Raw genomic sequence first — 27352 nt, 5'->3', positions numbered from 1 at the left:
ACAAATAATTAAATCGCTTAACTACCTACCAATATGTGATATAATCAAGCATAACTTCATCATCTATATTATAAATTAAAGCTCACAATATTTACACAATCACACAATATCCCCAGTGTGCCGCAAGCTTTAAACATTTAAATGAATCCCGCATTATCACGGCGTAGTTCCGAGTTGCGAGTTGCAGGATGCGAGCACACTGCGTTACATTCGAGCACTCTTAAGATATCCCCACTGTCACTGTGTAAACTGTTGTTTTAATTAAATGCTTTAAAACATTTTTATTTATATACTGCGGCAAAGGGTTGGATGAAATGCTTCTCTGATATGTATTTTGCATATACAACATACATAGGTATGTCAGACTTTATCTTAATATCCATGTTTTTCAATTACATTTATTATGTACTTTACCAACTTTTAATACAAAAAATTTAGGAAGATCCTTCTTGCAAATTTTAAAAAGGAATAAAAACTAAAAAAAAACTAAAACCCAACTACGACAAAAAACGACGCTGAAAAAGTATAAAACAAGATTTTCAGAATACTGAACTGAACAAAGTTGCTAATGTAGTTGCAAGTAAATGGACACAGTAGACTCTACCAAGATGCCTTCATTGTAAATTGACAATAATGTCATACAATCAACTCTCATACAATAAACCCTCCTTTTGCTTTGCCGTAGTCGGCTAAAAATACGTAAAACTTTCGAAGAACTATCCATAATAATGTAAAAATTTAGTAGATAGCTTGTGTCATCATCACAATCGATATATTTTATAATCGAAAGCCTATTTCCATATGAAAATCAACCTCTAGCACCCTTCCCTCTATAAATAGGCGACATGTGCCGACTCACGCCCTATTTGCCGACTCAGCGTCACATCACAGACCGACAAGCTCATCTACCTTTGTGACAGAACCCCATCCTGCTTATATATAGAACATATTGATTCATTAGTCGAATGAGCTATCGTGTAGTTGCAGTTAATAGTTCTGTGGGTTAAGCAACGTTACGCGTGGTTATTGATTGGATGGGTGGCCGTTAAGCGGGAGCCTGCGAAAGTAACCTGTCATTTAGACGCGCTTAAGCAGTGTAGTTTTTTTCAATTTTGTTATTATCACAATCTTTCTTATATATAAAAATGAATCGCAAAATGTGTTGGTAAGCGCATAATTCGAGAACGGCTGAACCGATTTCGATAATTCTTTTTTTATTATATTTCTTGAAGTACGAGGATGGTTCTTATGTAGAGAAAACGTAAATATGTACCACGGGCGAAGCCGGGGCGGACCGCTAGTATAGTATAAAAAAGGATCTCCGCGCTGTATGTCTGTCCCTATAATATTATATTTTTTATATAAAGTAGTTTTCCAGGAAGTTCTTAGTCCATAATTTGTTAAATATTAGAAATAGCGGGCGAAAAGTTAGTTAAACCAATAATAAAAAAGATGAAAGCTGAAAATGGTAATTTTCATTGTGAGAAACTTTGTATGAACTCAATTCTTTCAGAACTTGTGTAAAGCTATAGTCGACTTTTATTCTAGTTTAGATCTGGGTCTGGGTCTGCGTATGTAGGACATGCGTAATAAACGTTATGTATTGTTTGTATTTAATTATATTATGTTCCATTTGTATACACTTTGTTTAATTTGCAGTTATAGAACTGCATTTTTCATTTATTTAAGAGTACCTAACAGAATTTTGCATTTAATTATAGGTAGTATTAATATGACAAAATTCTTTGAAATTAATTTTTCTAACCCTTACTACTTTCGTTTGTTTTCAAACATAATATCAAAATATCAACATAGCCAAAATCCATCAAACTTAACATTATAATCAACACACACTTAACCCAGTTCACAATACATTGACCTACTAATATTAAAATCTTATACAAGTTGCTATTAACCTTTTCAGGCGCCAAAACTCCATCTATAGGCATTCGTTCTGACATTTCATTGGATCGGCCTTTCAGCGTCATTGTGTCCGATGACGTCACTAATGGCAACTAAACACGCTTCGTGACATTACGATGTAACATTACGTATTTATAACTTTTCCTTTTACTTAATAAGTGTATTTTGTCGCTTTGTAGGTCAAATGCAGTGTACATCTGTTTGACTGATTTTTTTTTTGGCTGCCAGAATGAGATCTTCCATCTAATTACTTTTACTCGTATGCCTGTATATTAATAGTATATAATTATATGAGTATAGTGTTTATATGATCCTTAAGCCCATTGTGATGATAATTATAAACTATGAAAAGCCCCATGTCGATAGCAACAACTACATACCTGTGCTACATACTAAAAACGTAGCGCTCTTCATTTAAAATCTCTTTAAAAATAAATTAAAATAAGTTCAGATTTGAGGCTCAATGTTACATATAACAACTTCTTTTGGATATCACAATTCCTAAAACTGAAGAAAACAAGAAATAATGTATCCTTTCCATTACCAAAACACAACTTCACCATACATATTGAAAATAAATGATATTTCAATCGAAATCGATAGGTTATTGAAAGCGAGGGACCGCACTTAATCCAATAGGTTTTATTTTCGCCATTCAGACGCCGTTGCCATGGCAACGTATAAATCACATTAGTAAAATCGACATTAAATGCAATCCAATTTGATATAACGTTCCCATAAAGGGAATTGTAGGTAATACATACGGAAACAAAATGTTTTCCCTTGTGCTTGATGATGATTGAGTAGGTAAGAAATTATAGGAAATAGACTTATGTGTTAGTACTTACATATTATAAATTAAATTCAAGTACTTGGGACTTCCACTGGCAAATAGATGATTAACTAATACTTCTTAAATTAAGATTGGTAAGATCTCTTTTGATTTATTTTTATTTTAATAAGGTCTCTAGATTGAACGAAAATAGGTATATACCGAATTTCATGAAAATTCGTTCAAGTTAAACGAGTATCAAATACCGAAACACAAACTTATCATTTTTATTTACAAATCATTAAAAAGCTCCATTTCCTTCACAAATATAAAAAAAAATCTTTTGACCAACTTTTAGATTCGAAAATATTTAATTTTCGTGGAATACATCCAAATGAAAAGGGAAAGTAAATATTTGAGTCGAACTTGTAAAGGCTCCAGAGCCGTACGTTTGGGTTATCGCGTCGTAATCTCGAGATTATCCCGGAATCTCTAGCAATATCTGTTCACTTCACGTATTTATCACTTACACATTCCATAAGGTAAAGGTAATAACTAGGCGTCCAGGTATATCCGGGTTTCAATAGAATAACATTATTCCATACTAGCTTCCGCCCGCGACTCCGTCCGCGCGGATGTCGGTCTTCGCGTGGATGGTTTATTTCTCCATTAACTCTGACAATGACATCTTATTAATATCTATTGGACCCAAATACGGCTAGGCCTATAATAATACGCAACGTGTGTTCGCGGTTCTACAGAACAACGTCTATGGATAAAACTGAAAAATTAAGATAATATTTTTTTTTCTACTTTTTTTTCCAGGATGAAAAGTATCCTATTTTACGCCCAGGATAATAAGGTATAATTATACCAAGTTTCATCAATAATTTTTCAAATCGGACCAGTAGTTCCCGAAATTAGCGCGTTCAAACAAACAAACAAACTCTTCAGCTTTATGATATAGGTATATAGATATGAATTATTAATACTTAATATTATTATACGTTGTTCTAAGCTGGTAAATATGCAAAATCAAAATGCATCCCTTAAAATAGTCTACACTAAGAAAGTAGGTCATATTTCGATGCAAATTTATAGTTATCGATTATTCATAAACTTCTCATAGACATTAAATATTCATTAAATTCTTTGAGTATAATATGAATAATTATAATATGTTCTCCGAGTTTGTCACCTGACCTTAACCTTTAACACACGTCGATGTAAACACACATTCTTTAGTCAAATAATAAATGGATATAGGTATTCATTTTAAAATTGAGATCAAGTCGGTTAAAAATACTTTTATTTAGATGCTTGCTGTGCCCCGCGGTTTAACCTGCATTGCCCCGCTCCTATTGATCTTAGCGTGATGATAATATATAGCCTATAGCCCTCAATAATGGAATATCTAACAGTGAAATAATTGACGAACAGATGATGAACGGAACGGAACGTGGTTCCTGAGATTAGCAAACAAACAATCTCTACAGCTTTATAATATTTGTATAGATTTTAGTAATAACTACACATTAGAATTATTTTACACTATAAATTATAATGCCGTCATTCAAAATCATTTAAAGCAGGAACAAGACACGAAAGCCCCTCGACAGCAAGTGTTAAGGCTTGTTGACGGTAATTGAATGACCAAACCCTCAGAGAATGGTCTTCATTACATCGAGCTGAGCTACCCCTTCCAATCCTCTTGTAATCGATTAGTTTATACGTATTACTAATTACTGTGCATATATTTTGTACAGTTTATAAATGTAGGTAATCAATAATGTTGTGTCAAAATATTTAGGTAATGTAAATATGTTCGTAGGTAGGGTATATTTATCATAAATAATTAATCGTCGAATAATATGAAATTTTACCTATAAAAGTATGTTAATTTGTTACTCATTATAATAAAATATACTTGTAAAATGAACAATGAACATATAAATTGTTATATAAGCTTTTTTAAGCTTTTTATTATTAATTGGTACACTTACTCGTATTCGTATCACTAATGTCATATTTTGTTTATTTATAGTCTGAATTTCAGCAAGTTATCATTTGCAATCTGATAGATATACAATATCGCAGTATGTAGATTACCTAAATCGCGTAAAATAAATATTTTTTAACATTCCAATTCTACTATGGCAGGTATTCCAAGTATTGCCTAGGCATTCTATAGAATGCCTAATTCTTAGTATCATACAGTACTAGTTGTATGTCGAGGCAGCAGTATCTGTCTACATTAATATAAGATCAAACGTCTCAGCTTGGAACAAAAGGCGTCTCGAGTGGCTGCTCGTTCGGGACGTCACGTAAAATGTTTTATGAGCTTAATGTTCACTTCTCCAATGTTCGTCTTCATTTTCATTTATTTTAATATTATAAATGCGAAAATATAGTTATCTTGAAAAGATATTAAAATGTGATTGACGTAATTTTAAAGTAGATTAAGAAATAATTACCAGAAACAACATCTACGACATAAAAGCCGGGGCACGAAGCTATTGTCGACAGCTTTTTGAAAAGAACAACCGAAATCAAACGATTGGAGCTATCCTCAGGATGAGGCTTTTTCAATATTGCATATGACTATTTGTATACTCGTATTTGTGCTGGATACATACATAAAAATATAGGTAGAGTAGACCTTACGGCTAGCACCCGTCAGTCTACTTGCAACTAACTGTGAATTCGTGTTATTGTAAAATAAGCCTTGGTTAGAACGTTAGTTCGATTCAATTACATACAGTTATTTCTGTCGAATGTAATATTATAAGTGAATAATTCCACAGTAACATTATCGTACTGCAGAATGCTGCAAAATATCCAAGTATTTGAACTCTCTTCTGGGACTACAGTAGGTAAAGGTACCTAATAGACTTCAATAACCGCCTCACAATGTGCTGAAAGTTTAAGTCTCTACTGGGAATCGAACCTTTTAATTGTACCAAGACTGCACTAATGTCATAAAAGCTGTGCTGTCTGAGCCAAAGTTATTGATTTAGACTTCTTTATATGTATTTAATTTATCTACTAATATATAACAGGCATAATATAGCCATTGCTTTTATTTGTTTTGTATGAAAATATATAACTGTTTAAAGGATGGAAAACTATCATAATAAAGCTACGTATTAGGTATTGCGAATATCGTTAGAATACTACTGCTTCGTTTATCAGCTTTACAACCGCAATGAAATTTTCATGAAATATTTGAATTTATTTATTTAATTTTTTTGGCACAAACTATCGAAAATAATGCAAATATACTCGTACAGTAATCGGCGCAATTAGCCCAAACACCGCATTGCAGGGGCCGTCACTTGTGCTGGATCACGACGTGTTGATGGCTCTTCAAAGCTTTCAAAAATTCGCCTTATCCATAACAATATGTAATAATATCCTGCCGAGTAGATAATTATTAATTACTTGATTACACTTCAATAGACTGTAATGTGATATTTCTTACACATATAATGTTAATGTAAGTAGTTTCTCTGAAGCTTCTGAAGGGATTACGTATACTTTTGAAAAGTTGACGGACTTTTTTCAGCACCTTAAATGTGTAACAATAATTATATTAATATTTCTTGGAAATATAAATACATATTTTAGTAAAGTTGTTTTTTGTCAATTGTGTTGTTTGTACGAATTCAATGATAAAATCGATCAATCGATTTAGATATTAAGATAATATCAGTATATCTCTTATATTACTTTTAAATATTAGCAAACGTGAATAGATTTGGAGACGACACAGCGAGTAATATCTACAGGTTTCGACGATTCGATTTGCATGGACGAATTGATCGATCTCGTACCTATGCTTTGTTCATTTTTTTGTGCTTTGTTTTCAAAGATTATCGAACATAGAACCTTCATGTTTCATAATGCTTTTACCAGTGGGTCAGGAAATGATAATGATCGAAACACGAAAGCAAATTAAGATCCCGTAGTCGCTGATAAAAAAAACTTTCAATCAACAAAAATTATTCAAAGTGAAGTTTGCTTCAAGTTTTCTCTTATCACTTGATATGAACCGACGTTATCTTAATTGGCCGGAATCGAACCCACTGCCACAAGCTAATCATGATTTATTCGAAAGTGACGTGATCGCGTGTTCGCTCTTTTTATTTAATTTGCTTTGTTCACCCGGAAGGACTCGCAATTTTGGTGGTTCAATTTTTATGCTAGTGGTCATTGTGGTTTATATTAACGTGTTAATTATAAATATAATGCAAATAGTGAAGTCATTATTAAATTTTACAACTAAATCAAGATCTTTTAGTAGCTTGTAGAAAACAAGATAACTCTACCAATGTAGATACGTCGAATGGTACAGTTTAGGTTTATAAATTTTGATATTTTATACAACTAAATAAACTTTAAAATAGAATCAAAACTACGAAAAATTATGCACAAACAAAAATGACTATCAGCGGGAATCGAACCTCGCAATAAAGTTGGCAAACGACTGCAGAGGGCAATAAAAAGCACACGGCGAGTTTATGGCCACAGTATATCATAACCTTTATATAGTCACTGCTCACTTCTGACTAGATACATCGTTTCGTCACTATGCGTCATTGAGAGCATTGTCGTGATGAGCCATAATTGACGCGAAGTCGCGAAGCATAACTGCGCGAAGTAGCTTACACAGAAGTTAACATGTAATACTGCGCGAAGTAGCCTACACAGAAGTTAACATGTGATAAGGCGGGTCCACACAGAGGGAGCAGCCTCGCGAAGCTATAACTGCGGGAGGATCTTGGTCGGTGTGGACGTGGCTCGACCGAGAAAAATGGCACACGCGATTTCCTCACCCAAACCACGTGCACGCTATGTACAGCGAAGCAATTGCTTCGCGAGGCTGCTCGCTCTGTGTGAACCCGCCTTATGTTGAACTTTTATAAGCCATCAAAGTCATTTAACCTATTTATTGCATATTTATTTTTCGAGGTATTTCATTATTATAGTAAGTATACGAATATATGTCGAATAATTGTTTTTGTTTTGTTTCAGGTAGTGATGCTCCCTGTGGAAGTTATAAGAGCTCCTATGTACGAAATCTGGTAGAGACAAATGTATAACTCTGTGGCTAGATATGATTTATAATAAAGGAGCATTAGAATTCTACACACATTATCATCCATCAAATAGTGAAATGGACCTGCCCCATACCCCATACCCCATACCCCATACCCCGGGGACGCAGGACATTCTGTGGTCCCATTAGATGATATCAGCTGGATATCTAATTCATTAACACCGTCATTATAAAGTTTTGTAACTGGTTGTATCAGAGCTTCCCTTTTCTGTGTTACTTTACAGCGCAATGCGAAAAGATAATGTATTTAATTAAAATGATTAATTTGTATTCACAAAAGCCACAAATAAGGTGTTTACTACTTAGTAATCAGAAACACGCTTTGATACTAATATGGATTTCCTTGACGTTTTTGGATAGATTATGGTCAGCTTACATTTGTATAAAAAAAAATAGTTATCGAAGTAATATGTAACAAATGTGTTAACGTCTTTTAACTCGTGTGTTAAGCATTAAATTAAGTATCAACATATAAAATTGTTTAGGTATTGATATATAAAACATCGCTAGAAATAATCTCGAAACAACAGAATGCAAATGAAAGCGCCTAAAGCTGTTTGCATCAAATTATTTGAAACCGCAAAAAGCAATATATAAATCGAAATTTGTGGATTATCAAACCGTTTGTTTATTTCTATAATTTTATTTTAATAATGAAATAAACTTACTATACATTAAAGTATCTGCTGCTCTTGAAAAGGGATAGGTATTTTGTTATAGACACCTACCGATTTAACACAATAAATTATTTTGTTTTGGTGAGAATTCTAGTAGTACTCACTTATTACTTTCTAATTATAACAAATTAGCGCCGAAAAAACTAACTCATATTGTAGCTTTTGTGTTTTTTGTTTTACTTCCGAATATTATCGGTAAGTTAATAATACAATTCAGAGATAATTAGCTCTTAGCTCTTAATTTATGATATCAAATTTAACTAAAATTCTTATCTCTTGTCCATATTAATCGTGTTATTTGCAGAAAAATAACTTCATGAAACGCACACAAAGGGCAAAATGATATCAATTTTCTCGAAGTTACGTGAAATACCTCAGTAGCGATATTTTAAAGACACCCCAAGGCCCAGACGCTGCCCATAAATATTCGGATAATAGAAGTCAAGGGGTTCAGTCCCTTCGCCGCCATCTTAAAACACACGCCGTATTCAACTAATAATTACGTTTAAAATGCGGTATTTTGAAATATTTTTACATAATTTAAATAATGGAAATGATTGAATAATATGTTCACTTGTATATTATTTTTCTTTCAACATTTATACGGTAATAAACATAACGAATTGTAAAATGAAAGTACGAGAGAGTTCATCGTGGCGTATTTTCCTTAATCTCAGCGTTGCTTTAATTTACATCACACGTTCTGTAACCTTACTCGTTGTAAATTATTCGTTACATCTGCTATTTTAGTATAATGAATAAAATTGGTTTTAATGTACCGTATGCAGATTATAGATATATTATGTTAAAAATATTTAACACCGAAGAAAAACACCGTTATTTCTGTACTGCCATAAAAATATTAAATTGTTTTATTATTTGTATAGAGCTTTAATACCATCGCAAAGAAAACATTAAACAACACTGTCGTATCGAGCATTTAATCGTCAAGTAAAAACAAATACTTTCCAATATTTATTCTTTTTTCCAGTGTAAATTGCGTCACTTCGTCTTCGGAATGTCACAAAAAGCACAGCTGATTGGAGTTCGAGCGCTCTTGTGACAACGATTTAACATTTTATTTTATTTCTATACAAGTTAGAGTGTAAGCTAGTTGAATAAAGAGGTATTTTCCTCCGAGTGGTGAGGGCTCTTGTTATTCTCCTGCAATTTGCGAACGCCGTCCTACTCACAATGAATACTCTACTTAATCACCTTTACATTACACGCGAGGATAATATAAGTATTCTTATGGAAATGTATTTAAATTTCGTGTATGTTTACTGTTGGTATTCGGTACATTTTAACATAATTTCATTTCCTAGTACGCTATTTATATCTGGTTGAAACATGCAAAAATTACCGCCATATTGGAGCAAATAAAATTAAAGCAAGTATGTAAGCCTTACTATTATTCAAATCCGTCTACTGACACCATGTTTAAATACTACTAAATTTTTATGTTCCATTTTCATCAAACTTCTAGCAATTTTAGCGTCCTAATAGTTTTGAACTAGGAGAGCGTCATACGATACTTTTTGTGTAACGAATGTAGAATATCCAACATAAAGTGTACGCAAACTAAACCCTAATCTCTAGACTACATAAAAAATATATGAAAACAAAAGGGTTATATCTAATTAAGTCCAAAGCGTATTGTCAGTCAGGACACACGCCAACTTCCACACAACAAACAGCTCGCTCCAACTTGAAGTAAACTGTAGCTGTAGCTCTGTAGCTGGATCGAGTGAAAGTTTTGGACTTTTTCTGCGGATAAGGTGATGACGTCATCCAAAATAACGACGAACTTTACGACGGTGTAAAAGTCAGTGTGTTTAACCGCCTTCAAGATTATGAATTCAACATGTATGTAGCATGTAGAGACATCTTGGAACTTCAATATATTAATATATCAATTTTAAATTGTATAAATATGAATATTGCTCTATGTATTTTTGTTGACGATTTTATAGGCAAAGTAGTTATATTAACATTTTTTTATAAGGAAATCCTTTCGCTTAACTTTATGTCATAAAAGCATATAACATAATCATCGACTTGTTGAATAACTTTTTTTACATAATATATCCTATTCGCTCTACAATCTCTACTTTTTTCTCAGTTATTCATAATTTGCCTGTTAATGAAGAGAAACTTTTTACAGTTTATTATTTCTTAGTATTTAGTAACTTACTTAAAACTTGCTTACGATAAAGAAAAGGTAAATGTGCTCTACATATGTTAAAGAAGTAATGAAGAATTATTAATAAATAAAAACTCGAATGTCATTCTAAGCGTTCGCGTTGCTTTAATTCTCTAGGCTCGAAGAATTTGTACAATGTGATGAATGTCAGCGTCGCTTAGGTATGCTGACTTGTGTCGTAAAACGAATCCAATTTAGTATACAGGGCAAATATAAATTAGTTAAGAGCGACATTATATTATTTCGTCTCTATCAAACTCAGTCTCTACTTTTTAAATATATTCACTACATAAAAATTTCGTACACGCGTTTAAAACACGCTCACAATATATTTTGGCAGAATTTCAGGCCATTCCGCATAAAACAAAGTTATTCGCCGCCACATAGCGTGCAGTGATACCGACATAAATCACAACAACAAAGAAATTCCTGTCAAACGCACACAATACGATAATAGACACAATACCTTAACAACTCTTTCTCAAATTCACCCTGAAACTCACAAACTCACACACACAACACGACACAAGAATTACGATCGAAACACGTGGTTTTAATTATAAGAAAAAGTCACCCCACGTCCGCCCGCCTCAGACGTTAGGGTCAGACTAACGTTTTAACGAGAGGGAAATTTTTCCCCTAGGGCATCCGTCCCTATCCTACGGACATAGCCGTATATTTCCCTTTCGCTCTATGCTTTCCCGGCCTTTCAATGTGTCCATTGACGCTGCTACAGGATGTTTTCTTTCAGAGCCGTCGCTTCGTAATATATTTCCGATTAGAAGGGTGCTATCACTGCATGAAAATGGATCGTACGTGGGAAGATAAAATGACGACTTTAGCTTAATGCGTCGAGAGCATGGTTGTATCATGCACTGTTAACTGCAGCTTCCGTTTTTGTTTTGGTTCAATTTTTTCATTTCTGATCTAGAAAATATGACATTCGTAGACGCTACGATAGCGTTATAAGCCTCTACGTTATGCTGTAGAGGTTCTACGATGTTTACGGTTTCATTCCTAACTTTAAAAACACTTAATTGTATACTGCAGTTTCAAAGTGAGTTAGTTATGCAGTCAACTTATTTATCTTATTTTGAAACTACGCGATGAATTGATCATCAATGTAGAATTTAAGGTAACGTTTTAACTTCGCTTATATTTTTCATTTTAGACGTTCATTATTTATTTCATGTTTTCCTCGTCATAGCTTCTAACATACACAACATATTATGACTCAAATCCCTACCTTTCATATTTTGATTCATCAATAAAACTTGTGCTCTACAAAAGCTCTACACACAAAAAGCAGTAGAGCAAGGGCGGACACCTCAGTGGCGAGCCCTTCAGTGTCGCTGACAGCCCTGAACAAGGCCCTCGTCCGACCCTAGGCTTATGGGATATCGTACGCACTGTTTGGTTATTTCTAAGATAGGGCTACCACTTCATCAGAAACAATGGCCGGAGTCGTGGAACCCGAAAAGTTATTTTGCCACACGACTGAGCTGTCTTGATATCTTTATTGATCCATTGAAATGTTACAAGTTTTAGGCCTGACCTTGAGTTTTTTAGAGGACGCAATTTTATTTTTTTGATGTGTAGGGGGGGTCAGTGTGAAGCTAAAACCAAGTTTGTGGGGTCGCCACCCTTGTCCCATGGCCGCCATCTTGAAAATAGCGGTTGAAATGGTTTTAACGATATATCTCTTAAACTATTTATCTGATAATAAAACAATGTTAACATTATTTGTTGCAAATTAAATTCTCTACAACTTTGATTCAGTAACTTTTTGTCGTAGAACTAAAAATAAAAAAGTTATAAGCGAAAATGTTCAGAAATTAGAGCTATTTATATTTTTCAATAAAACTTTTTTTTATCATTTTACGAAGAAATGATATAAGATTATATTTGTAGATTGTTTTTCGAGGAACAACTTTTATATACAACATTTTTTCATTACGTCAATAGCTAAGGTTTTACAGCGCTCAGAAGTGAGTACTATTTTTCAGTAGTAACTATACATAATAAATTGGCTATTGGCTCTTTTCCCAGACTCCACAACAATGGAAGCACACTGCAGAACATTTCAGCCCTGCTTTTCGACGTAAAAAAAAACGCACTTCCAGACTCTACCTCCTGGGTTGTGGGGAAAAGATTCAATAATTAATTATTAATAATATTGTAAAATTAATTATTAAAAATATTATGATAACAAAAATAAAATAATTACTGGTGACAAATTATTATTAGTACACACATAATATATCGTATTCTGTATAGTAAAGAGTACTTAAAATAGTACTCACTTCGGATGGCTGTAAAACCTTAGCTATTTACTTAATGAAAAAATGTTGTATATAAAAGTTGTTCTACGAAAAACAATCTACAAAAATGGTCTGATATAATTTCTTCGTAAACTTATAAAAAAAAGTTTTATTGAAAAATATAAACATCTCTAATTTCTGAACATTTTCGCTTATAACTTTTTTGTTTATAGTTCTACGACAAAAAGTTACTGAACCTAAGTTGTAGAGAATTTAATTTGCAACGAATAATGTTAACATTGTTTTATTATCAGATAAATAGTTTAAGAGATATATCGTAAAAACCATTTCAACCGCTATTTTCAAGATGGCGGCCGTGGGACAAGGGTGGCGACCCCACAAACTTGGTGATAGCTTCACACTGACCCCCCCTACACATCAAAAAAATAAAATTGCGTCCTCTAAAAAATGCGACCCCAAATGTAACTTTTCAATGGACCATTATAAGCGATAATTGAATTAAGAGAAAGGCTACTATAATTAATTATATTATCTTATTTAGATTGTAGTATGTGTTAGTGTGTAAAATTAATCTGATTTGAAATTTTGGTCAGGGTAGTCAAAATATGTTTTAGTAAAAAAAGCTTTATTTATTATTATAGCAGATATCGCATTAATAATCTATTTCTAAACTACCTATACGCTATCATGATCATCGAAAACCTGTCATCTTTCTTATTTATACGCAGGTTAAAAAACATTTTTCAGCTTTCCCTAGTATTGACTTTGTAAAATAATTCTCAAAATGATTAATGATATCGGAGCTTTTGCGCTCCTGTATGGAAAGGTTTATGCTCTATAAACCGTTTATAAATTATCAATGTTTAAATATTAGTATGTAATATTAATACATAACTAGAAATTAAAAAAAATTGAGCAACTTGCCGTCACTTCTATTGTAATAAAACATAAATTCACTCACATCTGCTGTTATTTTAATGATTATAAAAAACGGACAAACTTATTTTTTTTGTACTTGATGCTTGTACATGTGTGAATATTGTTCCTAACATGTTCCTCACCATAATAAAGACTAAAACTGACAAAAAATATGTAAATCTTATGATACCAATTTCACCTTAATGCTGTTCTTGCAATATAATATGCCGTCAATAGTCGAACATAAAAGTTCAGTGCGCTCTTCTGATCCGTGAGGGTGACAGGTTGCAGAGCAAGGGTCTCTATATGATCTAGTAGGTATGAAATAATAGATGCAATTCACTTTATACAATTGTATCGAATTTTAGACGTATTTTATATTATTTCAATCAATCGATATTTATGTAAATTCAACACGAGGTTTTAAAATTCTGACGTAAGTTTGATGCATTGATATAAGAAAAAATTGAGAAATATATTTGACTAATTGTAGTGGTTATGTAAGTTGTAATGTACAGACGTTAGTAATTTGCAATATACTATTTACTAAAATATTGTATTACAAATATATATTTCAGTAGCATAGCATTTCCAATTTTCCAAGCAATGAAAAGCAAAATATCTTAACACGTAATGTGTTTAATTTGATTTGATCGACATTTAGTCTCGCATTTACAATATTAATATGGACGGTTTAATGAAATCGTAGCAACGACACGACCCCGGCACGACACCGGCACGACGCTAACAGATGACGACTGTTCACGGCTTGTCGCTCTTTAATTAAACATCTGAATGTGTAATCGGCACGCGGACGGCGTTATACAGCGCAGTGACGGTGCTTTTAATATTTCATTCAAAAAAATTAAAATATATTTCAAATGAAACCTTCTTTCTTTGATATAAGATTTTGTAATATATGAAATAAATCATATAAGTCTTTCAGTTTAAAAATCATACAGAGTTAAGTTTCAGCAGAGCAAGATTTCCACTCCACGTTGTCCTAAAACCAATAAATCGAAATCGAATTGAATGTTCAATTCACATAGTGGAATATGGCTAAAATGTATTACTCTTGTTTTAATGATAAATTTTTAACGTGCTCTGTCAAAAAAAACTCCTATTGTAGGCAACCTTAGCATCTTATACATTCAATAACGTTGTGTACACTACTCAATGTTGCATAAACCCGTAGGCTACAATATGTCTTGTAAACGATAAACACACATAAGCCTCCACTACTTATAGTGCGCAATGAAGCAGCGAGAGAACAAGATAATGTAATGTGATTGTGGAGTTACATTCCGAATTAATTAATCCGATCTTGAGTCTATTTTTAGAATATTTAGATTTAATAGCTGTCAAGCGTTTTCATTTTAAGGATATTTTGCTACTTAAAATAGGAGATACATATTTAATATGATTAAAATACCTACCTCTACAGTAGGTACTGCTGTAAACGATCGTTGCTAAAAGTTAATGTTGATTAAATGTAATCTTACCAAGTTTTATCGGATTTATAATGTATTTTGTAAACGAATATCTCCAGTAAATATGAGAAAAATCGGTCTAAGTATTATTTCATGTATAAAAAGATCAAATTTATTAATATTAACATACCTCACATTCTCCAGGTTCATATCAGAGCATTGTAATTCCTGCAACAGCCATACTTCGCAATAAAACAACATCGAGTTTGCGAAGGAATACAAATTGCAGAGAAGTGCTACAAATGTATTGCAGCTTTTATACCAAACTACAGCTAAAAGCATTCCTGACCATTTTTATAATATAGCTACGACTCTTTTTCTAGATTTTATTGATATTACTTAAATATACGTTATTCGTTATTAATTTTTAATATGATTTATCGTTTGGATATCGCCAATAATTAGCATTGTCTTCGTTTTACCAATTAAAACAAACTAACTGCACAGAGGTCTACGTCTTCTAAATTGCTTGTACATGTACAACAAACAATAATGTAATTCAACAGAATATGACGAGGTTTAATCGCGTTTAAATTCCAGAACGTTCGGTCGAAGTCCGGAGCAATTTGCAGGAATGCGCCGAAATATTCATAAAAACCGTTTTAGTATCCAAGGCGCTGCCGCTACACCTCCCCGAGCCTCCCCACTCCTTCCCTAATCCCACAAAATTGAAATTGATTCGCCAAACGATTTATCGCTTCTATCTTCTAATCTAAATTATTTTAGGATATTGGTGTTCAATTCATCAGTTTGCGATTTAAACATTCATTTCTCATTAAGATCAACATAGAAGCTAATAAATGCAGTTGTCACATTTCTTTTATGTTGTTTATTTGAAGATTAAAATAGAAGTAACACGCAACACTTGATACCATTGTTTCTAATAGTTCTTCCGCTACCATACGCACGCATATAGACTAAACCGACACATACTTTCCCTTTATATTTTATTCAAACTAGCAAAGCAAGTGATATTAAGACCATTCCACGTCTCTCCCCTTCGCCCACTAAACCAAAGGAACGACGACATTCCGCCGTTGCAATATAAAAATTTCCGACTAGACCCCGATGTCGTATTTGTTTAGTTATTTGACACAACTGTAGCATATTTCCTCATTTAAATCTCAGTTAAATGATGCTGGAAAAATTCATGTTTAAACATCACTTTATGAATACGAATGAAGTCTACGTTTATAGTGTTAATTTTATCCTTAATTATAATGCATATGCATAATGCAAGGAGCCGTGACGCTGATTTAATCCATTTTTATCAAAGCCTGGTTATTATAAAGGGGGCGAACTAGATTGTGTTTTAAAAGGATTAATAAGACGTATTGCACGAAAATAAAAATGTATTTATGTTTTCATCATTAAAGACAGCTAACCTTGCTAACGATCTATCCATCTAGGACAGAAATCAAATATAAAATATTTTTGAAAATAAATTTAAAATTCTTTATTTTAACTCTCTGTAAGTCGCAGTAGAATGAGATATTTTAGTTATCTAATCTAACAAATAGTTGAGAATATTTTCCCTCAGAGAAGGCATTAAGTTACAGTAACGGCACATAGCACCAGGCGCACCTGTGACCTGCGACTGAACTTATTAACTTTGTTATTTACGGCGCGGAATGTCGCCCACATCAACGCTTTAAGCATATCGTAAAGCGTGACCTAGCTTTCATTAGTTTGTGTATCAGCTAGCTAGCTATAGCAGCTTTCCGCCCGCTTTGTATAAAAACTAATAAATAAATATCCTCCCTCGAGAATCACTCTTTCTATAAAAAATCAAAATCCAGTTGCACTTGCGTAGTTTTAAAGATTTAAGAATACAGACGGCGGAAAGCGACTTTGAAAAGGCTCTACCGATTTTTATGGAATACCTATTGTTTGCATATCAAGTAGGTCTGAGAATCGGCCGACATCTATTTATCATACAACTAAATTAGAAAAAACAACGTCTGCCGAGTCAGCAGTTATGGAATTAGGTTTAAGTATTGTGAATATGCGTCACGACACGTGAAATAAATTCCAGTACTTTTTATTATATCATTTAATAATTTGAGCTTATAATATGTGGTTATGATACTTTTATAACTATGCTGAAATATATTCCAGAGAAATTTTCATTACTTAGCTGAGACACGATATAAAGCCTTTTTATGACATTCCCATCACGTATTTATTTTAATAACGAGATGATCATATTAATTACAGACAGCGTAATAAGTTCGTGAGAGAATTTCGGAATCGGTTTCATTATAATTCTGATGAGAAGGTGTGAGTATTCATTTTGTGAAAGAATATGTCCGTCAGTGCAACATATTTAACTAAGTAGGTAAGTATATGTATAGTTCATTTTATTTAAATACAATTTGTAGAAGACATTTAATTATCAAATCAAGGAAATCATAAGTCATCAACATTAAGCACAAAGCACTCATATAACGACTAATAAATAACGCAGACGCATTAGCCTGACAAATTGTAATATATTAAGCTGAAACGATCCGTAGCTAGTTTTCCAAAGAAAACAGTTGGATTTCCCTTATCTACCGGGCGTGTTCGGCTGATGTACGGCGCATCACGCAGGTAACTGATGGTGATCATTTATTTTATTTTCGACGCGTCCCTGCGTTTTCCCTAATCCACGTTATTTATGCGAATCCTGAAATTTATATCTTAATGTATTTCGTTCTGTGATTTTATGAATGTTTATGTTGAATGAAGACAATTGTGATGAAGCGGCCTACTTCTTCACGACGGTCGCGTTTATCTAGAAAAAGTACCTAAAACGTTACGTAGATATTGTATTCAGGTCGGTTCAATTTAATTAATAAAATCGATTGAGTAATTAAGATAAAATACCATAATGCTAATTGAAATGATAACTACCACGTAGCTTTGTAATTAGCACACATTGTTTAGAGTTTATCGTGAAGCTAATAATACCTAAACACGTGTCACCTGAACATGTGCTAAATATCTGCTCTAGACGTGTCTACATTTCGTGGTTAAGACTATGTATTCAAACTCTCCACTACATAATATCTGTAGCACGTGCTACGTAACGCTACACCGCTACACCGCTACGATGCTCCGTAGCAAGCACCCGTTGAATAACCATATCGTCGTCTCTGAACTTTTTAAGTTTTAACCACAGAGTTTAAAACTCTAATAAAATGAACCATATTATAACGGAAATAAAGTTTAAAATTGTTAAAGCAGATGATGACGAAACAATTCAAAGGTTTGGAGTTGGCATGTCTTAATATACGAGCTAATACTGTCTACAAAGTTTTATGTTTATCTTTGACATAAAACTTTAGAATTTATATTTTATATTTAGAATTTTTTTTAACTATGTATGAAAATAAATTCTAACTCAAATGTATATTCAAATGAGAATTACTTTTTTCGTTTAACCAAGTCTTGCAGCTCAGAAAGCTGAAAATCAATTTTTGTTATAGGTTTGGCAAAAAAACTACTTACCAATTCAGGTCTTATACATTGATATCATACCATAACACTGTAGTTACTCTTCAAAATAACATTTCTTCATACGGCGTCATTTGAACATACACGATGATATGAATATACCTAATTAGAATGGTGTTAGATGCATCCGCAATGAGTTATATGAAAGTAACGAATGATCCACATTGCAAATGGAGCGTCGCACAAAAAGCCCGTTTGAGGCTTTGCGCTTTTCTTATTGGCCTACTTCCGCACAACCCACCGCTCTAGGGATGTACGGATATCAACTACGTATTTATCATTATATTTTATCGATACATAGACGATGTTAAATATTTTGCATTTATTTGTATTTCAGTTGGTTTATTTAACAGTGATATTTTGAATCGTATATATTCAGTTAAGTTCTTAAAATGTTTTAAAGGAATTTTTTGTGAAATAAGCTTTGAAGAGAACCTTCCTACCACTCTATTTCATAATATGGCACTGGAATTCTATTTTGGTCATGTCAACAAAAGCTAGATTCTTTCGATACGTAGCGCCGCACTAGGGCTCATCGCCGCGGCCCAGAAAGCAGCTTTGTGATTCGTCTTTACAATACTGCTCTATTGTCACTCGCAGTTTTCGCAGTTTTCTTTGCAAGTAGGTCGCTTTCGAACAACAAGTCCGAATGACACACGACTTGAAAGGTTGACCGTCCGATGAGACTCCGGTTTTAATACAAATAAAAATATAGTTACTTGTATAGGTCGATAAGCGTAGGCACCTACTATCGTTAGGTAGATTTTTATGGAACAAAAATATAAGAGGTTTATAGTTACTCATAAAACTTGTGATATCATATCGCTCAGCAGTTTTTGGGTGCTACGCGTGAGGAATATTCGTATTAATTTCGTAGCACGTATAGTAATCGCTGTTAGTGGCTAACTTTTGATTAGTTCCGTTATGCCAGTTAACTCAATTTAACGGCTGAAATGATTGCGTTGCTATTTTGTTATTAGAATACATCACGCAAACGTGTATGAAGGTGTTTAATGTTAAATAATCACGTCACAGAATTGCCGATTCAGTTAGAAAATCGATTCAGATGTTCCATATTTTGTTAGTGATGCTATATATATACTACATAGTAGGTAGTTATCGACCAGTATACGATTTAGTATACGAAAATAAACCATACTTACTATATTAGTTAATTCTAACCCCACCTTATACATCATTTTTGTAATAAAGGTACTTGATTCATCAAAATATAAATATTTTTCGATTTCAATTGTAAATCTTCAGAAATGTAGCTTTTCGTGCAACATGTACGCGTGTAAGTAATTTCGCTGGCTCATAGACATGCGGCGCACGTCGCCGGTATACTTTCGGTAATGTACGGCGTTGCAGGCGCCGGCTGCCAAATTATACCGAACAAATAAACAAACTTTGCGAAGAAAAACATTTTATTTGCTATTGCAGATGAAATTCCATTTAGTAGTTTTTAAAAATAGATGGCATTTTTAATAAAAAAAATACTGCATTCTTTGTGGCCTGCTGATGTTTTTTTAATCAATTGAAATACTCTTGCAAAAAGCACTAAATTCTCATCTAAATTTAAATCACAATAGTAATTTTTAACTAGGCGTGTATTTATATTTGTACTGCTTATAATTGTATTAAGAATATTACTACAAATGTAGATTAGATTAACAAATGTAGGTAGCATTTGCTATCAACATAATCAGCGCAGTGGTAAGTGGGTCCTATCCGGTCCATCCTATCGAAGGATTCGGTGAAATCTACCGGTCTATAGAAACACTACAATAAGATGCTTGTTGATATGATGAGATTAGTTTCAATTGAGGTTATTAAATGTAGGTTATAATTTGTTAAGTCCACAGTATTTGAATATTTTTTGTTTTACATATTGTCGTTAAATACACAGCAGTTGTTTAACATAATTAATTTCGTATGAATTTAATTATTTAGTCCCTTTTGCAAACCACATCACACACACAAACAAGAAAATTTCGAGACGTGTACGTACGCTGATCGCGCGTGTGTGTGCGTGAGGGCAAAGTCCAAACTGCGGAGCGCTAATGAAAAAACTTGTCGGCTAATTTAGCGATTAACTTGCCCGACTCCACTCGCTCTTTGACGTTCAATGAGACGATGTTCAGAACAGAACGTTCACTTGCTGCATAATTCATACCGACTTTTATATTTAACGTCACAAGCCTGGTTTAGTGTAAGAGCATCGGCATGTGCCGCAGGTATGTGATCACGTAGCGTAGATTTTAGCAGTTATTTTAAATAACATTTCATTTGATAGCAAAACCAGCGATAACACCTAAACTTTAGAGGCATATATAGCAATCGTAGTACACAAAGATTATAAACACAAATAATTGTAAAAATGATATTTGTTGCTCTTTCACGCAAAAACAGCTACATAGTCGGATCTGTATGAAATTTTGTATAGAGATTATAGCCATATCCCATTGTTATATTATAAGCATATATCCAATAATAATAACAGAATTTCATTAGCATAATGGATCACTCCATCAAAAGATGGAAACCAGAATGATGTTAAGTAACGTTGATCCGTGTATCAATAATGCAGTGACAAGTAGTGAGATGTAGGTCGGAACCCAGATACTGTGCATTGAGGCTGCACTGTGAAAGACCACAATTTCGACAACATTTAGGCCATGGGAACTCTCTTCGAGATGAACCGCATTGTTTATTTGTCATCACTTTTGATAACTTCTAAGACATTGAAATAATGGATTGAAATTAATATACACTCACCGGCACGGAATCTTGGCCATTTACAAATTTGCCGATAAAAAAAGTTTGAAGTGTTTTTCACGATTTTTTTGTATGCAGATATGTTAACATATTATTTATTTAATTTTATGGTAAGAAATCATTAAGTTTGAGAATAATCTTTTACCACTTTTTAAGAGTTACTCGAAATTTGTGATTTGTGCGGTTAAGCCGAAGTTACGAATTGTTCGTTTAAAACTTTTTTCGATATCGTTTATGACGTTTTAAGATATTGTTATTGTTGCACTGTAGTCAATGATCATAACAAACAATAAAAAATGCCGTTAACATCTGAACAACCTGCTCAGGCCATCACAATGTTAGACCAATGACTGCCGCAACGTAAAGTACCTAATGTTCAGTACGTACCACGTTCAGCGGTGCACTATGCATGGAGAAGATACCAGGAGACTGGCAGCTACACGTGCAGACCAGGAAATGAAGGCATGAGGTGCACATCAGCTCTAGAAGACCCGTTTATTGTTCAAGAGATACTCAGAAATGGCTTTCTGACAGTTTTTGAGATACACCACCGGCTCTAAAACACCAGGATAATAAATGTGAGTAAGCAATCGGTGAGAAGACTAATGAAGGAAGTTAATTTGAAGGTTTGCAGACCAGCACGCCGTCCAGAACTCCTCAGACATCACAGAGAAGCACGTCTTCGTTTTGCACGAGAACATGAAAACTGGACCCACAGCCAGTGCGCTCGTGAGGTGTTTACAGATGACTGCTAAGGCACTTTACGAGCTTCTGATAGCCAAGAGTCAGTATAGACGAGACGAGAAGAGAGTTTTTCACCCATCACAACACTCAAACTGCGATTTTTCATGGAGGGTCAATAATGGTATGGGGAGGTATAAGTTCCGATGCTCGCACGGAGTTAGTTATCGTAGATAATGCCTTAAATTTGATCAGGTACATTGAGGAAATTCTCCAGGAACATGGTCAGCCCTATTACAGGTTTATCAGTGAAAAAAATTTGCTACTAATACACTATAACGCACGTCCGCGTGTCGTACGATACGTATAAGAGTACCTTCAAGAGGTTATTATTGAAAAATTGGAGTGGCCAGCTCATAGCCCGGATCTTAATCCAATAGAACACATCTGGGACATGCTTAAAAGAAACATTAAGTTCGATTCCAACCCAGCACCAATGTTAGATAAGCTTAGAAATACAGCTGGGGCCGTTTGGTATACTATAGCTCAAGTGGACATCAAAAATGTCTTCTAGAGTATGCCAGACTGGATGCAAACAGTGTTTAAGGAAAGAGAAGGAAACACCCTATATTAAAAGGTTCAATTTTTTTTATGGAAACGTTCTTTCTAATTTTTGTGCATTTTTTAAGAAATCATTTAAATTTCACAGGAAAAGCGTAAATTCTTGTTTAATTCATATTTACGCGGTAGTACTTCTTTTAAACTTCCAATTATTACTAAAAGTTAGTAAAAACATTAAAGTAACTAGTTTTGATTAAATTTTTATTGAATTTTGTAGTAGAAAAGAAATAGTGCTATTTTACCCAAAAATTTGCAGTGGCCAAGATTCCGTGCCGGTGAGTGTATATTTGTGCATATAATAATTTGATTCAATTTAAAGACAGGTCACGTCTGAAATATTTAGTTTTTCTTGAATTCTGTCTCAAGAATTTGAAAAGTCATTATTATTACACAACTGAAACTGTGTTATCTGTAATAAAAGTTGATCTACATCGGTCCACTATATGGGTCATGCTTTGCAGTTAAATGAAAATGTATAGGTTTGTCGCATGATAATCCTACTATTCTACATTTTATATCACAAAAGTTAAGTACATTTTTGACTTCTATACAACTTCCAACAGTGAAGTTTTTGCTAATGAAGAATGAGATGAATTAGAATTTTAAAATTTTTGTTTCATCAGAATAGAAAAGACATTTTATCGCATTGTATAAGTTCAGTGACCAGTAATCACATATTCTGTTGATCCATTTTGATTATTAAACATACTTTTTTATTATAGTAAATAAAACACACAATATTTCAAATTCCAACAATAAACCTTTATGTACAATGAACACTTTTCTCCGTAGAACTGTAGACACCTTCCGAACCTAGACACTTTTCCAGATCGTTGTACAGATGCTTTACACTTTTTTCTTGAAAATAGCCTTATTAGTGAATAATATTAATGTTTTGTTAATGATATTATTGTGATAGCAAGCCCACACAGTTAGAGGTTAGCGAATAAAACAAGCGTTAGAGACCAACACGTTTATTGTTCCCAGCACACACACATACATATTTACATAATATATAGCTTGGCTACTGAGGTTCCCTTTGAGTTTGTTAAAAATATCTATAACTACATTATTATGAAGAGTATGTTTGTGTTAATTTCTGTAACTACCTGTCGGATAAGTAATATTTATTTTTTATGATAAAGGCGGGGATTAAGGAATATCACAATCCAGAAGTTGTGGATTCGTTCCAGTTATGTTTCTCACAAAATAAATCAATTTTACCACTAGTATATTGTATAAGGAGATGAAAGCTCACTGGTGACTGAAGTTTATTGTTTATTGTTTGATGTGGTACAGAGACCAGAATAATTCTTCTCTATTGAAAATATACGTACTTATTAGTATATATTAAGCTTACAGGTAGTAAGGCGACGTCCGTTCTTGCCTTTCTATAACTTTCTATTACCTATATGTTAAAAATATTGTCACGAAAAAGTGAAACGTATTTATAGATGATAGATGAGTAAATTGACAACAAACAAACTCTTCAGTAATAAATAAAAAAAATGTAATGATTAAAAAATTATAATCTCATCAAATCAGTCTTCTAATCTACCATTTACCAAAACTCATTCAACTTTAAAACTGCATGCATCATAGAATTGAAAAAAATTGTAACACAAACAAATGTTTATGAAAACAAGGAAAATGTAGGTAAAACTAGTTTAATTGCATGTCGATGTTCGTTTACCGTAGTGAAATTTTATTCTCATAACACAATTCCATCTACTCTACTTACTACCTTCAATCATTTCAAAAAAAATAATCCGAACTTAAGAAAACCACACAAAACTGCATTAAATTAATTAATTATAATCAAACATTCAACCACAATTCATTCCTCTATCCATCGCCAACAGCACAATACACAAAAATCATGTCATATTTATTTAAATCATCCTTTTCTCCATTCACATCGCATCAATTAAACGCACCACCCTTTAACCATAACCAGTACACATAAACACTACTTATAAGTCATTCACATTAATGAAAAAAATAATCGTCCTTACATCCTATAACTATGAAAAAATAAATATAAAAAAATGCAACATCAACCAAATCTGTACCTAATATCCACACAAACCCGGGAACCCCAGCATGTCTAGCCCCACCACCCGGCATGCGACTCACCGGACGCGGGGCTCTGCTCGCGGGCCGGCTCCCCCGGCGGGGCCCCCGGTGCCCCCGGGCCCTCAGTCCCCGGGGCCCCGCGCGCGGCCCCCCGCAGGTCCCGCAGCCGCAGCACGCGGTCCCGCACGTCGGGCGCCACGCTGTGCCGCGCCGCGCTGCACTCGCGCTCCATCGCCTCGTACTCTTCTAGCAGTGAGCCCACCTCGTCGTCTAGCTCTTCCGATTTCTGATAAATAAATAGTTAGAAATACAAAATTGATTAAAATTAGGAGAAAAAATGGAGAAATCATATAAATGAGTATACGTGAATAATAACTATAGGGAAAGTTAATTCATTTTCTTTATCATAAGGGCCGATTTTTCAATGCTCGTATAAAACTTATCCGTCCAATAAAGTATTACACGATAATATTAAAATGTCACGTAAACTGTCAAATACGAGCGATTAGAATACGTTTTTAAAATAGTAGTTTTCTACATTATTTGACGAATAAGTTTTAACCAAAAATTGAAAAATCAGCCCTTAGTCAACTAAAGCTTCTCACTTAAGACTATTTTACGGTTATGTCGATATACATACACACAGTAAACACTATATAAAAGCTTCATTAAACTTATATTAGCACTGTTTAATAACAGGACAATACACAACTATAAACAATCATAATATAGTCAATATAAATATCAATCAGTTGTCAATTCGAGCCGACACCTAACGGACGCTTTATCGCTTAATACAATAATTTTACGTCTACCCACATCAAGTGATTATCGTGTATAAAAAAATAAAACTCTTAAAATGTTCTGTTCTAAGTGCAAAGAACCAGTTACAGACTTCGTGTTATGTCAAGGGGGAATATGCAATGGTCGATATCATTACCATTGTGCAGGGGTGTCCGAATCTACCTACAGAAAAATGGGACACGAAAAGAAAGCCCTCTGGCGCTGTCTTACTTGCCGCGGAGGGCTATCTCCGACGCCCTCACAACCCTCTGATTCATCATCCCTGTTGGAAGTAATTAAAGAAATAAAAGAATTTCGTGCTGACTTTGTTATAATGCAGCGAGATGTTGTCTCTATAAAGGAGGAGCTGTCTAGCACGTCACAGGTTATAACACAACTACAATCGAAGTGGAATGCTCTCGAGAAACGGTTTACTGATATGGAAGAGCGCCTTGTCAATGTTGAAGGTACTGTGGCGTCGCTTATGACCGTTTCACAACAATTAACGGAAACTCAACAAACTGTCAATGAACTTGTGCAAGATATTAATTATCAGAATCAATTTTCAAGGTTAAATAATATAGAAATTCAAGGTGTTCCTCAAACCACTGGCGAAAATTTATACAATATCCTGGGCACTATATGTACTATGGTCGGTATGACCCTACTGGACACAGACGTTGACACTATTCACAGGGTTCGTTCGTTTCGGGGTGATAATAATCAAGAAGTGCATTCCCGCCCTCCTTCAATAATTGTGCGTTTTACACAACGACAACGCAAAAATCAGCTGATTGCAGCGGCACGCGCGCGACGAAGACTAACCACGGCTGATATTGGCATAGCGGGGCCCGCTTCCAGTGTACATATTAACGAACATCTCACACCAACGAATAAACAACTCCTAAAGAAAGCTCGCGATATCAAGTTTAACTTAAACTATACATATTTGTGGATTAGAGACTGTAAAATATTTCTACGGAAAAATGATAAGTCTAAAGTGGTAAGAATAGCTAACGAATCTGACTTATTAAAGTTAAAATGACTAGTTATTTTATTATTACCTCGCCAACCTACTTTTTATATACATATTTATTTACGTACTTTAATCTGTGTCCTTATTAATTTTACAAACTTAATACGATTTGGGTTTATAATTGATTCACATACTCACAACATAAAACATGTAATCCACTATGTGTTTTTATATTATCTAACTTATGTGGTTTGTTATATTAGATTATCTTATAAAATAAAAATAATAACTGTTTTATACTCATCACCTTATCTTGTTTCCAACATTCAATTATTAACCTATAAGTTACTGACGCATTCATTATTCTCAATGCATTGTAAGGTATTCGGAAGAAACTATCTTCATAATAAAAGAATTGTTTACACGAAACTAGTTATTAATTACACGGAATGTGTCTTTAAACATTTTAAGATATTATCTGTATGTGGAATGAAATTTTGTAAACATTTTAAATTGTACTTTTCAAAAACTTATATTACAATGAACATTGAAAAT

General features: G+C 33.6%; 1 protein-coding gene across 4 annotated transcripts in view; it reads right to left on the bottom strand.

Annotated features, from left to right (window-relative positions):
* Dys (Dystrophin) overlaps positions 1 to 27352 on the bottom strand; it is a 433719-nt gene that overhangs the window by 327068 nt on the left and 79299 nt on the right. For all 4 annotated transcript variants that reach the window (XM_089707820.1, XM_089707817.1, XM_089707818.1 and 1 more), the window contains one exon: positions 25099 to 25324. In XM_089707820.1, the coding sequence (XP_089563946.1) occupies positions 25099 to 25324 (226 nt within the window). The remainder of the gene's footprint in view (positions 1 to 25098; positions 25325 to 27352) is intronic.

Source organism: Colias philodice, chromosome 20 (assembly GCF_061535455.1).
Source record: "Colias philodice isolate Cphi_HAF_F1 chromosome 20, ilColPhil1 Martin Lab GWU primary, whole genome shotgun sequence".
Taxonomy (NCBI): Eukaryota; Metazoa; Arthropoda; class Insecta; order Lepidoptera; family Pieridae; genus Colias; species Colias philodice.
This window is presented reverse-complemented; position numbering and strand designations above follow the sequence as displayed.